The sequence below is a fragment of the Sarcophilus harrisii genome, chromosome 4, assembly GCF_902635505.1.
Source record: "Sarcophilus harrisii chromosome 4, mSarHar1.11, whole genome shotgun sequence".
Classification (NCBI taxonomy): domain Eukaryota; kingdom Metazoa; phylum Chordata; class Mammalia; order Dasyuromorphia; family Dasyuridae; genus Sarcophilus; species Sarcophilus harrisii.
Genome location: NC_045429.1, coordinates 269539012 through 269557533, shown reverse-complemented (window position 1 = coordinate 269557533; position 18522 = coordinate 269539012). Strand labels below are relative to the sequence as shown.

At 39.4% G+C, this 18522-nt stretch overlaps 1 protein-coding gene across 6 annotated transcripts in view; it reads right to left on the bottom strand.

Annotated features, from left to right (window-relative positions):
• The window catches only part of ZNF318 (zinc finger protein 318), a 49289-nt gene extending 34189 nt beyond the window's left edge, over positions 1 to 15100 (bottom strand). For 4 of the 6 annotated variants that reach the window (XR_004233693.1, XR_004233692.1, XR_004233691.1 and 1 more), the window contains exons 1-6: positions 14257 to 15100; positions 13032 to 13183; positions 7052 to 7670; positions 4929 to 6341; positions 2872 to 2971; positions 1668 to 1999 (exon numbers count right to left, since the gene is read on the bottom strand). Coding sequence is in view for 3 of the 6 variants with exons in the window: in XM_031964809.1 (XP_031820669.1) it covers positions 1668 to 1999; positions 2872 to 2971; positions 4929 to 6341; positions 7052 to 7670; positions 13032 to 13183; positions 14257 to 14745 (3105 nt within the window). In the remaining 3 variants the exon portion in view is untranslated. Of the gene's footprint in view, positions 1 to 1667; positions 2000 to 2871; positions 2972 to 4928; positions 6342 to 7051; positions 7671 to 13031; positions 13184 to 14256 lie in introns of those variants that run through there. The other 2 variants (XM_031964807.1, XM_031964808.1) reach the window with 2 other exon arrangements.
• Between the last annotated feature and the right edge of the window lie 3422 nt (positions 15101 to 18522).

The window sequence follows — 18522 nt, the reverse complement described above, 5'->3', positions numbered from 1 at the left end:
AAAAAGGCATAATAACTTTAGCCTTGCTAGGGACAATTAGAAGGAAATACTCTCCACTTCAGGTTTAATACGGTCAATATGATTAGGCAGGCCTCCAGGGTACAAGCTCTACCCATTTGTAAGGCCTTCAGGAAAGAGGAGGAAACTTAGAGAAGCCTGGCTCAAAGAAAAAGTCAGACCTTTACGTCACCATGAGCTGAGATAAAATATACCAAAAGAGCCTTTCTTAACAGTCATATAATTTTATCTCTGAGAAGCTTAAAAGAAGGCCTAAGCATTATGCATAGGTAGAATATGTAATTACCTTCAGTTTATGACTTGAAAGGATCTAGGAATGCACCTCTACCTCCAAAAGTAGAAATTATATCAACACTAGAAATCCATTCCTTTAGTTTAATGGTTTCGGGATTTTGTTTTTGTTTTTGAAATGCAACCCCTTGAGGTAATTCATTAAATATTCTTTTGTAAATTAATTTTACTGACACATTAAAATACTTTGGTTCAAAGCAAAACACTGAAGAAATGGAAAGTGGCATGGAGGGAGAGGATACAGAAGTATAATTTGAGATAAGGGAGGTACATTGCAGAGTAGATATGAGAGAATAGAAAGAGAAAGTGTTAAGAGATTCAAAGGCTAATGCTAAGTATTTTTGACATTCTGTATAGGACTCACAATACTAAGAATACTTAGCTTTAATCAATGTAGATGAGATTAAATAGAGGAGAACTAGCATGGACAAAAAGGAAATGAACATGCAGCAATTTCTCACTGGGGACAAGAAAATTAAACTGCAAGATTGGTCCGGAAACATCAAGCCTACTCATGTCCCTGCTAATTCAGATATAGGACTCTCTGCCAGTCAAGATCATTTCAGGATCTGAAAAGGGCCATAATCATAACTTATGTCCCAATTTCAAAGAACTAAAACCTTAGTATTCTTTTCCTTCAGAGTTCCTCCACTTATAATGACACAGCAATAGGAACTACAATTCCTTTTGGTTGAGGCAGAGAATTGTGCTAAACAGAATGGGGAGACTAAAACTCATTCCTTCTAAGCCAAACAGGCTAGGCAATGACACAAAACAAAATTATATGGGGCCTGAGTCATTTAGCTGTATTAGGCTTCAGACAAGGTCATATATAACCTTTCCCTTAACTCTCCAAGATCCAGAGTAACAATTCAAACCAAAAAAATAAATAAATAAATTTTTTTTTTTAATCAAAAATATCCAGAGAGCAGAAAACTGACAGCAGAAATCTAGAAACCTATTTTGTAGCCAAACCCAAAAGATTTCATTCAAGAAAAATGAACACATTACCCACAGATGATGATTTCAGAAGTTATTCTTTTAAAAGGGAAAAAGCCTGCTCTCACCTGGTCAAAAATATAACTCAAGGTTTTCTGTACACTGCCCCAGTCACTATTAGGGACCATACTACCTCCAGACTGATGTTTCTTTCTCAATGGTTAGCAGAAGGTACCACCACATGCCAAGAAAACACAATAAATTATAGGAAAATAATTAGTCCCTAAATAAGAGAACTGTTAACCCACAAATAATGTATTTGAAAAGTACATTCCATGCCCTGACCCAAGTACAGATGATTAGGCCTGATGAGCCCCAACACTCTCTCCTCCTCATCAATATTTGAGTTCAGACATTACCTTGCTAGAAGAAGAGGAGGAGGAAGAGGAAGAAGAGGAGGAGTTGTTAGAGGATGGAGACACTTTTTCTGGGCTCTTGGATTTCTCAGCCTTCCCAGACTTCTCTGATGACTCTTTGCTGTCATTAGAAGGCCTTTGGGTTTTATCAAAGATGTTGATCCCCAGGATCTGAGCGACTTTGTCCAGCTCAGACTGTTTCTTTTCTGCTGCCTCTGCCTCACGCCGCAGTTCTGCCATGTCCTTCATGATGTTGTCCTGTAGACGGCTCACCTCCACCAGCAGTGGATCTTTGTGGCCATCTTTCTCCCGACGTTTCTTACGTAGCATCTCCCCTGGTGAGACAGCAACAGAAAGCATCACATGCCAAGTTAGTTAAGGGCATATGCTATTATTTAACCACAATGGGGAAAAAAAACAAACTACTAGAACTATCAAGTTGTATAATTCCCCCCCTCACCCCCCCAAGGTTTTAAAGAGCAGAAGGATAGTCATTTGTTTTAAGTAAAGCCTAACTGGAGATAGATAAAGGGACCACATAATTTCTGGGGCATAATTTCTTTTCTATTCCATGACTAAACCTGGTGATTTAGAATTTTTCCTGACACTGGATAGTCTGAAACAGGATAGTGAAATGAGTTTTTAAACTAGAAAAGATTTTCTTGCTCATGTCTCATTAACTTTATTCAGGGGGCCATTGGGTTTTCCAGGTCCAATTGGATTCAATCACAAAATTCCAGATTCTCTCCCTTTCCCACTACATTTTTTAGGCCTAGAAATAGTCTTTTCCCAATCACTCAAGTATATTTCTTATCCATGAGACTGGTTCTTACAGAGGTAGCTGGTTCTTACAAAGGTAGCAAATGGCTTCCTCTACTTTTATTTGGTCTCTTACTCCAGACCCAGATAGGGATAGTTAGAACTTCATTGATATTCTTACCCATTCTTCTCCCACAAACTGCAACAATGAGACTATCAGGCCCAGTACTGATGCTAGAATAAGAGGCCCTACATCTCCTATATGGGTAGGAATTCAAGTTTCTGAGGCATAAAGTAGGCCATAAAGAATGACTGTATAACTGGTGCTGGGGGCAACAAATGCATTGTCCTAGATTATCCCTAAATATTCTCCAATTGGATTTCCTCTAAAACTGGGATAAGGGCCTGACTCACAGGAACAGCTTCATTCTAGGGCAAGGAGCAATACCTTGCTGCTTATGAAGCCGATCCAGCTCAGTCCTGAGATAGTACATCTTCTTCTGCCGTGCATCCCGGTCACTCCTCAGTTTTTCCCTCTCTTCTATAACCTGTAAGGTACAGAAGGGTATGGTGCTTCCTCTGACTTCTAGCAATATACTCCATCTATATTACTAATATCTCTTCCCCAAAAGCTCAAAGAAATAAATGTGCCTGCTTACATGTGAGCTCAGCATCATTAGGCTCATATCTAAAGTATTTTTTATTCTAATAAAGTGGTCAGAAAAAACTCATACCTTCCTTCCTCTCTCCAGACAATGTCCATTCAGTCAGCTACACTACCTGAGGAAGTACCAGACTACACCCAGTAAGTTTCTTTCTAAGTTAGGAAGAAGTTAGATTCAATAGCATTCCACCTGAAGGGCATGGCAGATGATATTTCTGAGCCAAGAGAACAACCCATTCAATTTGAATGATTTCTGAACTTAGAGACCATAGTATGCTCATTGGCCCTGAGCATAGGACTTATACAAAGGACTATGGGAAAAGAATCAGTCACTAAGAGTTGGCTCAGTTTTTTTTTTAAGTTGTCTCCATAGAAACAACCAGCCTCCATTTCAAAAGCCAAAGAATATAGCTTATTAACAATTGACATTTATACAGCTATTTTAACTACTGCAAAAGATCTTGTTTGAGTCTCTGAACAATTTTATGAAGTTCTACATTTGTTAAGTCAGTTTTAGCCATGATTCATTTGAAGCTGAGATGCAAGTGATTTGGAAGAGATTGCAGTTAAGTTGGGGCATGCAACATGGACAAGCGCTGCCAGAAGTACCTTGGATTCCTTATGCGTTTGATTTTGAATTCATCTTTACTTGTTGCATTTAGAAACCTTTTACTGTTGTCAAATTTTTCACAACTCCCACATTCGATTATGGTTCGATATCGAACCATATAGGTGAACCACACTTTAAGTGGCTTTGCACTACACAACCACCTGGCTGTCCTATCTAGCTTATAATACTTAGACAGAGATATAAAGGCCTAGAAAAACAAAAAGGGAGAAACACACCCCTATTTTCTGTTCTTTTCCCAATGTCTCTGTATCTCAAAAGTAAGAAACAAAAATTCACTGTGTATCTACTGTGCACATGCCCGCATGTGCACCCACACACACCAGACATACCCATTCTTAATCTAGCAAAATCGTGTTAGATCCTTAAACATCTGTAGAGAACACTCAAATTGTGCTGCATACATTTTATGTATGCTCTACATTTATAATCTCTAAACTTCCTCCACCAAGAAAAATAAGCAATTTAAAAAACAAAACAAAAAGAACTTCCCTTCAAAAACCAGAATGCTAAAATTTCTTCAACGGCTTCAAATTTCCTGTGTTTTTTACATCTCTACAATTCTCCTCTCGAAGATTGGGAATACAAAGGATCATTATCAAATAATGTACATAAAAGTGCTTTGCAAACTTTAAAGAGCTACCTAAATGTGAGCCATCATTATAAGACTATCACTTCTGGTACTTACTCCCTGTTGGGACAGCTAGAAAAAGCAAAAAACACACAGCTATTATTTCCCAAGACACATCTATTTTCTATGATCACTGTTCAAAATTCACTAGAATAAAGCATAAAAGAAACTTATGTTGCCCATCCCTTTAGCCAGAAAATCTTTCATAAAGCCATGACTAAGACACGTACTCTAAAACATTCTGTATTACCACAAAATCCCAATAATGTAAATAAAGCCCTTGGATTTGGACAAAGAAGTTACAATTATAGTTGAAAAAACAACTGTCCTTCCAAAGCTGAACTAAGAATCACACCCTAGAAGAATCACCATTCATCCTTAGGAGCAACATGTGAGAGAACCTGGGGGGAAAGAACCACTTGAATGGGAGAGAATTATCATTTCTGAAGCTTCTAAAGAAACCAATGCCCAACCACAACTCCCATCCCCAGAAGAAAACAAAAATTGGTGCCCCATGAGCTGCCCAACCATGTCTAAAACAAAGTACCCAAGTTCAAGAAATTCAATCACAAGGCTAATCACCTTCTGCTTCTGGGAAGCCCGGTTCTTCTCATCTGAGATCTTTTCTGGATTGTATCTCATAAGTGGTGGAATGGGTAGTCGAACAGGCACCTTGTTGGAGCTGTTGATGACAGGGATGGGAACTAGCAGTGACTCATCCCTCTTGGCTTCAGCAGAGGTCACGGTGGGAATCACACGAAGGTTGGGGCGGCTAGGGGTGACCTGTTTCGTGATGGGTATGAGTCTGTGGGGATCAGTCAGTGGATGGCCGGGTTGCTGGGGAGGATACATGGGCCAAGCAGAAACTGCATATGCCATGTAGTGTCTATAGGCATCAAAGGTGGAAGGAGGCATAGCAGGTGTCTGGTAGTTTGGAGGAATCGGAGCTGCAGAAAACTGTGTATTAGTAGGAATCTGAAACTGGGTCACAGAGGAAGTACAGTGTGGGAGTCTGATTGGAGGAGCAGGGGCTGAAGGAATCAGACACCTGATGGCAGATGACCGGGGCCCACTGTTGGTCACTTCTGGTCCTGGCATCTGGTTCATGGGGTGGTCAGACTTGAGGAATGGGGGGCTGTTCTTTGCCCGCAGGTAAGGATCTACAGGAGAGGCTATATGTGGTCGGGATACCTCAGGAGAGCGAGTGTCACTTCGCCGTGCCTCTCTGCTTTCCAGCCTATGTGAGTCTGAAGAACTCCGATCAGATAAAGACCGTCGATCTACTGAGCGTCGATCAACTGAGGAATGTGAGGACAACTTCTTTCCATGAAGCCGTTCTTGGGTGCGCACAGCTAACTTGCTAATCTCTGCCACCCCAATATCCAGCCCTATGGTCTTGAGCAAGTTATGGATTTTGGCATATTCTGGATTGGTCTCCTCTCGTGCATCCAGTTTCAGAGCTGATGATGGGGAGGGAGAGGAGCTTGCTCTCTCTCTCCGTCCTTCACTCCCAAGACCTCCAAGGGATTTTGGTGGGGATTCTGGCTTCAAGTCCTCTTCTTCATTCCCATAGAGAAACTTTTCCTCATCCTCTATGTCTGGAAAGCTACGTCGCCTCTTTTCTTGGACACTGACAGGCTCTGCCAACATGCCCAGAATACGGGAAAAACCACTGCCATCCTGGCTGGCTCTCTCATGGGGCAACAAGAAATCTGTGTGCCGCTCACCAAGTTCAGTCTTTCCATCCATTTTCTCCTTGTGGCTTAGAAAACTCCCAAACTTCTCTCTGAGGGGGCTAGTATTCTTAGGCAGCCCAGAAAGAGGACCCCACTGATAGGATTCTTGAGGTGCCTTCAATGTCTCTGTCATGAGTCCTTTGTTGTTTTCAATATCTGAAGTAAAAGGGACCGTAGCATTGCTTGGAGGAAGTGATGGGTGGCCAGAGAGAAGAGGAAGTTCTTGGCTAGAGTTGGTACTGCTGGAAAAACTCTCCATCTGCAAAGAAAAATACCATCAATTTAGTCCCCAAGCAGACCCATGGCAGGATACTATTTAAAATGTCTTTGTTCAACTATAACACTGTAAAAGGTAGTTTCATACATAATTCTCTTTATGTTCATGCTCTGACTTCATCTATCAAGAATTATAATATAAATAACAAAATCAAAAACAAAATTTAAAATGCATTTGTTCTTACTGAATCAGCTAGAGAAATATAAGAATAGATTTTTTTAAAAAAATATTCTAAGGCAGATATGGGAAGGAGGTTGAGGAGAAGGAAGAGAAGAAGGTATTCTGGAAAGAGAAAATAAGAAATAAAATAGATTAGTCCTAGGTTCACAGGGCTATACTCAGTCTTGCAAACCTGACAGATCCCCTATTAATTCTCTTCAGCATCAACTACTTGTGGGTCCTCTTACAAACTAAAAGAGCTAGATGCTTACTGATGTGCTATTAACAACATAGATCCGTAAGACTGACCTAGATAAAACACTTCCTACTTTAAAAAACCTTTGCATCTATCAACATATGCTTTGGCTGAACAGTATAAGAAACACAGCAAAAGGAGTTCAGATAAATCATTTTAGGAAAGTACCTAAAAGCTGTTATCAAAAACAAAATTTAGCAGTAAGAAAAAAAGTACCCAGACTGGCTCAGGGGAAAGAAGGGACTGAGCAGATGAAAAAGAGAAATAGGATTCAGACCTGCAAGGAGGGTTCCACATTTACTTCTACTCGCTTCTTCAGAATGGACTTCTTGGGCATCATAGGCACATCTTCTGGTCGATGTATTGTATATCCTGGCTCTGACCCTGATACTCCAGAGATGGTACAACTGCTGCCACTGCTGCTATCTACCCCCACCAAATCCTGACCCAAGCTCCTGTTCCGCTCTTCCTCTTCCTCCCGTTTTCTCCTGGCAAGGTCTAGCTCCCGGAACTCAGGGTCCATGAACCGGGAATTTGGGCTATGCCTCCGCTGTCGGTAGTTTCGAGCACCTGAGACATAGTTAGAATGGTCCCCACCCAGACTATGTAGCTTCTCACTGTCATCATAGCGGGACCGTTTGGCTTCCCGGCTTCTTTCCTCTGATCGAACAGAGTAGGAGACTTTGAGCTTGTCTCGGTCTCGAAGGAGATCATCATGACGGCTAACATGGGGGTTATAGTCAGACCTATGGAGGAAGGCCTCTCTTGTCCTGTAGTCCTCGTCCATCCGCCCCAGAAAAGGGCTAAGGGGCCCTTCTTCCCGGGTGGTGTAGCGCTCAAGGCCCCGGGAGCACTGGGAACTATGTGTGAAGATAGGACCATCAGCCAGGTCATCCCTGAAGAAAACAGAGAGGAATCACTGGATATAATGGATTTCAAGAAAGTAAGGACAGAAGAATTTAAAGATCGATGCTTCTAGGACTACTCAAAGCATTCTAAAAGACAGAACATAATATTATAGGAAGGTCAAAAATAGATAAGAACACATATCTGGTGCCATGGAACAGCCATTTTAAGGAAAATTAGCTACTCAGTGATTTCCACTGACATCAACATGACTTTCTCAGGAATATTTAGAAATTTCATTTACGTATCATACTACTGGCCTCCAGGTCTCAAAGATCTCTGGCCTTTCTTATCAACTTTCTTATGCCCTATCTAAATGCTCATAAAGCTGTAGGTTATTCTTCAGGTGAGGATAGATTAAGTGATATTCCGGCTCATCATACTTTTACTTCAAAGTAAAAAGGCAAGGAAGCTTCAGGTATGGAGGAAACAAAAACTGGATTACAGTTCTGTCCTATCTATAGTCCTGCTCTGGTTTCAAAGCAAAGGCAATCATTCTAACATATTCTTGGAATCCCAGAAAGTACTCATCATATAATGTATTCTTTCTTCAATTCTGACTGGCACTTCCTAAAGAGGCTATCAAATATCTCAAACATCAAATGTCACACTATCACAAGCTTTCAATAGCACTACCCAAGTTGGAACAGATTTCCAATGGCAGCTTACTTAAAGAAGGAAAGAGTCTTTTGAGATAAGAAGCAAATAAATATAAAAGCCCTCTGGCATGTCAAAAGCGTGTAATTTTTTAGACATCTGAATTAAAAACCAAAACCAAAATTAAAGTGTTTATCTCTCCCTTTGATTCAAAAGGGACAGCATCCTGAAACGAGGATGACCATTTTTAGGGCCTTCTGCAACTCTTACTACTGATTTTACATTTATTAAGCATTTTTTCTAGAGCTGAATATCATTTATTAACAACTCTATGAAAAGCTATCCAGGATAAAGCTTATCTTTCCAGAAGAGCTTGAAAATAAAACTGGTACCTGAGAAGAAATGTTCCTTTTAACACCTCTTTTTTTGTTGAACAAGGTGGTAAGTATAGTAGGTATTACAAATCACCTATCTGTGTGTGTGTGTGTGTGTGTATCTAGTATAGTATATGACAGCACAGTATAAGAATGAAAATCTCAAAAGTGATCAAATGCATTATATTTTAAAGTAAAATTGCTTACATAATAAGCCAAGCTTTGAGGGCCTCAACACATCTGCTACTAGAAAAGAATATTGGTAAAGTATGTTACCTTACTACTAAATTAAAAAAAATGTTTTCTAATCATATACTTAAGGAAGAAACAAATTTAGTAGATTTGGTGAATTCATTTGTGCTATCAAAGCAAAATCTTAGTCAGACCCAGACCAGCACATGGTGGATGGTGCTATGCAACTACCAACTAGTACAGACATAGTGCCTAATCCTATTACAAAATCTTAGAACTAGAAGGTACTTCAGAATTCCTTTAGTCCCAACTCATTCCTAAATAGTAATCCTTTCTACCACATTCTTGAAAAAGGGACTGAATCTTTAGTGGTAAAGGAAGCTATTTCTTGGAAGAAATGTCAATATAAAGTATTGTCAATATAAAGATAATTCTCAGAAAGTCAAAATCCAGACATAAGATCTCAGATTTCATCTCAGCAAGAGGTGAAGAGATACTAGAAGAAGCAAAATATCAAAGGAATATACATACCAAAATTAGATCATTCAGAAATTTATAAGACTCCTTTCATAAACGGGGCTCAAAAGTAACCTCAAAGTAAGACAGTAGTCAAAAGTTCTTAATATGCTTTAGTTCTTTCTGTCAGGTTTAGTTCTAGAAAGAGTTCTCTTTACAAGGTTTGGCTGGGTTTGGCTGGGTCAGGCTGATAGAAAAATGGTCTAGCAGGGAGTCCACATTCTTTACTGCTGATTCCTTATAGCACACTGAGAAATTCCTTTCTTCAAACTTGGCAAAAGCAAAACAAAAAGTACTGGCCTTAATTTATTTTGAAGGCGAATGAAAGCTAAGTATGAAAGGTGCTAAAATAAGTTCTATGAATGGAAATTGCACTGGAGGAATCATGACAGCAGAGGATTACTGTTATAACCAGACTAGTTCCACCATAGCCAATTATTCATTGATCTAACATATTTTGGATTATAAGGTCAAATGTTATAGATTTTTCCACACAACCAATTAGAGCACATATGTCAAAAGTAAGCTGCTAACCTAAACAAAAATATACTCAGCAGAATAGAAATGACCGTCTAGATATAAACTATCCTAACATGAAATTCACAATTTTTCACAACCTGGCCTGAACCTATCTTTTAGATTCACTATACATTACACTCCTTTCCAAAGCCCTGTATATTACTATACAGCCAAATTTGCTTTCCGTTTCACACACAAAGTATTCTTTCTCCAATTTCCACAGCTTTGCAATGGTCATCCTTTATGAGGCACTCTATGCCTGAAGTGTTTCCTTCTCACAGCCAACTCTTAAAACCCTTCCTTTCCTTCAAGATGATGTTCAAGTTTTACTTTCTATATAAAGCCTTTCTTTTTTCTTTTTTTGCTGAGGCAATTGAGGTTAAGTGACTTGCCCAGGGTCACACAGCTAGGAAGTGTTAAATGTCTGAGGCCACATTTGAATTTCAGGTCTTCCTGACTTCAGGGCTGGTGCTCTATCCAACTGTACCACCTAGTTGCCCCTATATAAAGCCTTTCTTAATCCTTCCCCCAACTGCCACTACTCTAACTATCTTTGTATTTAGTTTGTAAATATTTTCATGTGCATATACTGTTTCCTGGCATAGAACTTAAGAGAGTTAAGAAAAGATATTTTTTTCCTTTGTATCCTTGGTACATTACAGGGGCTTAATACTAGTTAACTGATGTGACTTGATAATGACACTGAGTAAAATCAGAGAATCCCTAGTTATTTGTAAATAATTCACTTATACACAAGGGCTGGGGAGGATACCTCCTCTCATCACCACCCACCAGTTCTAAGTTGGTTCACAGCCAAAGGAAGTTCCAAAGATAACACAAGCTTTGGTAGATAGTCTCAAAGAGCAATGACTAACAAAAATCAAGCAGGAAGAAGAATCACAACTGTGTAAAAAACACGGGCAGGATGGGGATAGAAAAAGACATAAGGAAGAGCCTTGTGGAACTTTTTGTACTTTTCACCTTTCTCTAAAAGCAGAACCAAATCTACTTATTTTAAAAACAGTTCCTTCAATTGGTACATTATAATGTGATATTTTGATGAACAATATGCAAATCACCTCCAGTGCACACTATATAAGAGAATCACCACCTGTTTAATTTACCTAAGCTGACCTCTCACTTTCTGAAACAGAAGCAGCTGGAAAGAATGGATATAAATGTCTTCTATGAATGGCTTATTCATAATATACTGAAGCCACGACTCTAGCCCAAATGCTTCAAAGCTACAAAGCTATGTATTTTTTTTTTTTAAATCTTCCCTCATTTTAGTTTGTCCATTTTAAGTGATACTCTGAAGTGAATGACATTTGGGGGAAATTATAGTCCTTCTATTTTTGCTTCATATTTGTGCCCCATGCCCTCCTCCCTCTTCCTATGTTCTATGCATTAATGTACAGACACATTCTCCATCTGAGAGCAAATTCACATTTACTGCCAGACAATTTGTGGCACAATGTGTTGGGAATGAATCAAAACAGACATGTCACAACCCTCAAGCTTAAATAATTCAAAGGAATTTAGGAAAAACAAGCTCCAAAATGGTTAATTTCCTTGCAAAATCGCAATTCGTTTCCTGCAGACTTGGGAACCAATGCCAAGTCTACATTTAATACTCTCCAAAATATATTCTTCAATATATTCTCTTCATCTCCTAATAGTTGTAGTACAGTTTCTTATATAGCTAAGATGTCAAATTTTTATGTCATAGTTGATGTAAATATTTCTTCAATATGCTATCTTTTATTTTTTTAATAATCTGTTATAAAATTTTATTTTCATATACACAAGCACAATGATAACTCTGTCCACAAAATATACATGGTCAAAGGATTTCAAAGAAACACATTAATAATCAGTTTTAAATACTGTTCAATCCCACTAAAAGTCAAAGACATGAAAATTAAAACAACTTTTGAAGTACTACTTCATAACCATTCACATTGGCAAGAAAGCAATAAAATTCAATATTGACAGAGGTGTAGAGAAAAAGGCAAACTTAGTACTTGATGAAATTGCCAATTTGTAGGATCTTTTTGGAGAGAAACATATATAGTAAAAGTCACAAAATTCATTACCACTTGTTTTTGTCCCAGTAATTCCATTATTAAAGATACACTCTGAAAGTGTTATCAAAAGTAAAGATTTTCATAGTAGAATTTTATGTAATTAAAAAAAAAAAAACACAAACTAAATGTTAAAAAAAAAAAGAATGGCTAAAAGGTGACATGTTGATAAAATGGAATAATACAATGCAAGTAAGAACAACAAGCACTGGAAATAAAAGGAAATCTGCAAAGGCCTATAAAAGTCTAAATAATGAAAAGTGAAATAAGTATAACCAAAAGAATAGACCTTATATAATGATCACATTAGGAAAAGTTAAGGAAAATCAAGGAACAAAAAATTCTAACAGAACAGAAACAATGTTGATATTTCAATAAAATTAATTTAAATGCAAAGTTTATTAAGCTAAGGTTTAATTATTTGAATTATTGCTCAATGTTAAGTTTTTAATAAAACATTTAATTGAAGCAACATTAGAATTTAATGCCTTAATTTAAGGCCAGACCAATCATGTCTAAATTGTATCTAAAGGTAGTCTAAATAGGTAGTGTCTAAAGGTAGTATCAATAACCAACAAACTGGAGGACAGCTATCCATTAATTCCCATTTTAGCATCATCATAAGTTAAAGATGAACTCTTAGCATCTAACTTCCTTTTAAATGTGCTATGAACCTTCACCCATGAGTTTAATCTCTCAAGAACCTATAATTCTCAGCCTATATGTTAAGTCTAAAAATTCTTGAAGAATGGGACAGGGATTTGTTGAAAAAGGACATATTTAGTCATATTATCTAATCCCTTCCAGATCTTACAAACTTCAATCATCCTTCCCCGCTTCCAATTTTTACCCAAATAGACTTATCAGGCAGCTATCAGTACCCTTCCTTCTTGGAGGCCTTCCAACCCTCAAGGCCTTTTCCCCTGTAACACTCTGTGCTGCACATGGGTCCACAATTTCAGTGCCATTCAACTATACTTCAATCATAAGAACTTCAGCAATTAAGAGTTCCCTGTCTATAATTACAAACCACTATCAATCATTACCCTTAGCTTTAGGAGAATTCTACCTGTCTATGTCACCCAGATTATCCACTGGAGACCCCAATCGATCATTAAGCCTCCGGGGGTCAGGTGAGCCAAGGCAAAATCGGTCATTGCCAACAGTAATCCGCAAGCTTTGTTCCACTGAAGATTCAGAATGGAGTCCAGGAGATCTCCTCTGTAGGGATAAAACACAAAGGTAGGTTCCCTGCATTTTTAGAGACACTGAATATGGAATCAGAGAAGAGAACAAAATAAAAGTTTAAAAAAAAAAACCCTCATTTCCCAGGAGGCACTATTTCTAGAGTAAGAAATAATCACTGTATGATGCTTCCTTAACCCCAAGAACTTTCAAGATCCTTGAAGGTAAGATATTCCCTTTCTCTTCTCTTCTCTCCTGACCTTGATACCATACTCTTACTCAAGCATGACAGAAAAACAATTCATTCAACCATGACCAAAAACCCAGGGAACCTTGGTCCTGCCCTTTTCACACCTCCAGCATCTTACAGAACCACTGAATAGAAGTCCTGCCCCTGGGATTCAGGTTAGCTCTCTCAGAATAAGGTCTATTGCCCAGCCATCAGAAACCAAAAGGGGGAAGGGGGGGGGGGGGGGGGGGGGGGGGGGGGGGGAGAGAAAGACGGGGAAAGAGGGGAGAGGCAGATTCAAGGTTTTGAACAGGATGATCTTTCACCTCACATCCTTTCTTCTCCCTTTTTTCCCTCTCAATAAAAACGCATTTCTTTTCAGGGAAAGAGAACGGCTGCAGGAATACCACTCTCCTTTTCCGTTGGGAAGACAGGCTCGACAGGAGCTGTCTTTCCCTAGCCCCAGGGGGTGGCTGAAGCCCCAAAAGACTGCAGTGCCGCAGGTCTTCCAGAAAGGATTGCTCAGGGAAGTCAAGCACCGCACTGCCATTACCCAGGCCCCGTGGACAAGTGACACGAAAGGTGGCTTACGGGAAAAAAAAAGAAAACGGGTGGGTGGGGGACAAATTTCCCCACAAATCTCACCCAGAGCCTGGGAAAACACATTGCCGCATCACCACAAGGGCTCCTCGACTTTAAGTCCCGACTCCCGTTATCCCTCGGGGAGACCCCGTTATACGGGAACGCTAGGCCCGGAAGGGTGTTTACACTGCCACTATCCGGGGTCAGGCCCGGCAGGCGCCGAGTGGACTCCAGCGCACGGGGGTCCTCCCTGCTCTGCACCCCAGCCCGGGGGCGGCGGGGCACGGGGGTGGATTACCCGGCTGCCGCTGTCCCCCGGATGGTCTCCGCGGCCGTCCCGGGCGAAGTCCGAGCGGGAGCACGAGCGGCTGCTGCCGCGGAAGCCGCCGGAGCCCGACGGGAAGAGGCGTCGGGGCCGGGTCGGAGAAGGCGAGGCCCGGCGAGAGCGGGGCGGGGAGCCCCGGCGGCCCCGCGGAGGGCTCGGAGAACCCCGGCGGCTCCAGGGAGGAGACGGAGAGCCGCGCCGGCGGCCGCGGATAGAGTGCGGTGGCGGCGGGGACGGGGAACCGTGGCGGCCGCGATGGCCCGAGGGAGAGCGGGGTCGGCGGCACGGGGCCCGAGAGGAGGCCGAGGACGAGGAGGAGGAAGCGGGCGGCGGGGAGGCGCGGCGGACCGGCCCGGTGGAAGAGGAGGAGGAGCCGACGCTGCGGCTGGCGCGGGGGCCAATGCCGCCGCTCTCCTTGGGCCGATGCGAGGAGACCGACGAGCGGCCGCCGCTGCGGTACATGGCGCCGGCGAGGGCGGCACGGGCCCGGCCCCGAGAGGGAGGCCGAGACCGCTCCGACACCGCGGTGCCCTGGAAACCAGCGCCGCCGCGCACGCGCGCCCCCGCCCCCGCCCCCGCCGCCGCCTCAGGGGCCCCCGCGGGGGGCCGGCCGCGCGAGCCGCCGGGTCGTTGGGGCGAGCCCGCGACACGCCTCCTTCCTCCTCTCCTTCCCTCCCACCCGCGTCTCCGCGGGGATTAGTGGGGGGCGGGAGCAGCAGAGAGGAGGGAGAAAAGGCGGGAGGCGGGACTGAAAGGGGAGAGGTGACGCGAAAGCCTCCAACTAGATCCTCCTTCTATCCCGGCAAGATGGCGGCAAATCGCCCCGCCCCCTGCCGCCGCGTGACTCTTCCGCCAGCTGGCCCCAGGTCTCAGAGGACAGGGGCGGAGCTAAAGGAGGAGGGATTGGAGAAAGGAGGAAAGGGAAGAGGGAGATGGGTGGGGTCGATCACCTGAGAGAGGCTCCGCCCACACGCTGCTCTCTGGGGGGCTCTCTTTAAGCCTCCCTTGAGGAAAAAAAAAAACACTACGGGGCGAGGAGAGGTCCTAAAATCTCACGTGTCTGATACTGCAGTTCTTTACACGCCGGTAGTACTGTCTGCCTCAAATGATTTTTTAAAAACTATTTTTAAATTCTTTTATGCTTTAAAAAATATAAAAATTTAATATAAAGCTATTAAAATATGGCTAAGTAAAATTGGGAAATTAGAGTCATAGACGCCTTTTCTGACTCCTAGCGAAGCCTGTGGACCGTTTCTTCACAATGTTTAAAAGTTTAAAAAAATACAACGTAGAGGGGCAGCTAGGGGGCGCAGTGCCCTGAAGTCTGGAGGACCTGGGACCTCAGACGCTTAACACTTCTAACTGTGTGACCCTGGGCAAGTCTTAACCCCAACTGCCAAAGGAAAAAAAGAAAAGAAAATACCAGATATAAGATTATAAAGGAAACCAATAATATTGAAATGTGGTTTATCAATGAAGGGAATTTGGAATAACTGGGACACTAATTCCCTCTTGGTGGAATGATGAATCGATCCAACTATTCGGGAGAGCATTTCGGAACTACACCCTAAGGGCTTATAAAACAGTACCCTGACATTTGACCCGGCAATATTGTCAAAGAGGTCAAAGGGGAAAGGACCATTTGTACAAAAATAATTATAGCGGCTCTTTTCTTGTGGTGACAATTAGAAATTGAGAAGCTACCCATCAATTGAAGAATGGCCAAATAAGTTGTGCATATGATTGTGATGGAATACTACTGTGCTGATTAGAAATGACAAGCAGGAGGGTTTCAGAAAAATCTGGGAAGATATATATGAACTGATACAGAGGGAAGAAAGCAATAGCAGAACACTGGACATAGTAAGAGCAGTATTGTGAAGATGATCAATTCTGAGGTTTAGCTACTCTGATTAGGCAATGAGCCAAGTCAATTCCATATATCTTTTTAATTTAATATTTTATTTTCTCCCAATTACATATAAAAACAATTTTAACATTCATGTTTTATAATTTTAATTCCAAATTCTCTCCCTTCCTCCTTCCTTTTTTTCTCCTTCCTTCTTTCCCTCAACAGTTCCCTTCCTTCCCTTGCCCCCTCACTGAGAAGACTACCAAGATCCAAGATAATTTCAAAGCATTCATGGTGAAAAATGCTACACCTCAGAGAACCGATTTTATATATATATATATATATATATATATATATATATATATATATATATATATATATTCAATTTTCTTTAAAATACACATATACAATTTTCTTTAAAATACACATATACAATTTTCTTTAAAATACACATATACAATTTTCTTTAAAATACACATATACAATTTTCTTTAAAATACACATATACAATTTTCTTTAAAATACACATATACAATTTTCTTTAAAATACACATATACAATTTTCTTTAAAATACACATATACAATTTTCTTTAAAATACACATATACAATTTTCTTTAAAATACAATATAAATTTTCTTTAAAATATATATATACAATTTTCTTTAAAATATATATATATGCAATTTTCTTTAAAATACATATATGCAATTTTCTTTAAAATACATATATGCAATTTTCTTTAAAATACATATATACAATTTTCTTTAAAATACATATATACAATTTTCTTTAAAAGATATATATACAATTTTCTTTAAAATATATATATATACATTTTCTTATATATGTATTTTAAATTTAAAGAGAACTGTGTATATATATGTATATATATATATATATATATATATATATATTCAATTTTCTTTAAAATACACATATACAATTTTCTTTAAAATACACATATACAATTTTCTTTAAAATACACATATACAATTTTCTTTAAAATACACATATACAATTTTCTTTAAAATACACATATACAATTTTCTTTAAAATACACATATACAATTTTCTTTAAAATACACATATACAATTTTCTTTAAAATACACATATACAATTTTCTTTAAAATACACATATACAATTTTCTTTAAAATATATATATACAATTTTCTTTAAAATATATATATATGCAATTTTCTTTAAAATACATATATGCAATTTTCTTTAAAATACATATATGCAATTTTCTTTAAAATACATATATACAATTTTCTTTAAAATACACATATACAATTTTCTTTAAAATACACATATACAATTTTCTTTAAAATACACATATACAATTTTCTTTAAAATATATATATACAATTTTCTTTAAAATATATATATACAATTTTCTTTAAAATATATATATATGCAATTTTCTTTAAAATACATATATGCAATTTTCTTTAAAATACATATATGCAATTTTCTTTAAAATACATATATACAATTTTCTTTAAAATACATATATACAATTTTCTTTAAAAGATATATATACAATTTTCTTTAAAATATATATATATACATTTTCTTATATATGTATTTTAAATTTAAAGAGAACTGTGTATATATATGTATATATATATATATATATATACATATATATATACACAACTTTCTTTAAAAATATATTGTTATAGTTAAAAAAAAAATCTAAAGCAAGTTCACAACCTATCCCCCACTCCTCTCACCTACCAGGTCAAGAATTCCTGATTTAGAGTTTAAAGGAACCTCAAGAAGCATGTAGCTCCAAACTCATTTTACAGATGAAGAAACTGATGCTCAGGGACATCAGTTGACTAATGTTTAATGAGGGCCTACCTACATTTGCTAGCTGTGTGACCTTGGACGAGCCACTTAACTGTTTGTCTCATTTCCTCATCTGTAAAATGAGCAGGAGAAGGAAATGGCAAACGACGCCAGTATCTTTGCCAAGAAAACCCCAAACAGGGTCACAGAGAATTAGACATGACTGAAATGATTGAACAAACTATATTAAGTGCTGGGGATACAATGAAAAGGAAAAACCCATGTTCTCAAGGAGTTACCATGTAAATAACTGTGTACAAACAAGATATACTCAGGATTAGGAGCAGCTAGGTGGTGCAGCAGATAGAGCACCATCCCTGAAGTCAGTAGGACCAGAGTTCAAATCTGATTTCAGACACTTAACACTTCCTAGCTGTGTGCCCAGGGTGGGCAAGTCACTTAACCCCAATTGCCTTAGCAGAAAAAAGAAAAAAAAAGATATATACAGGATTAACAAGGAAGGCATGAAGTAGGAGGAGGATTAGGAAGGGCGTCTTTCAGAAGGTGGGACTTTAAACTGAGAAAGAAG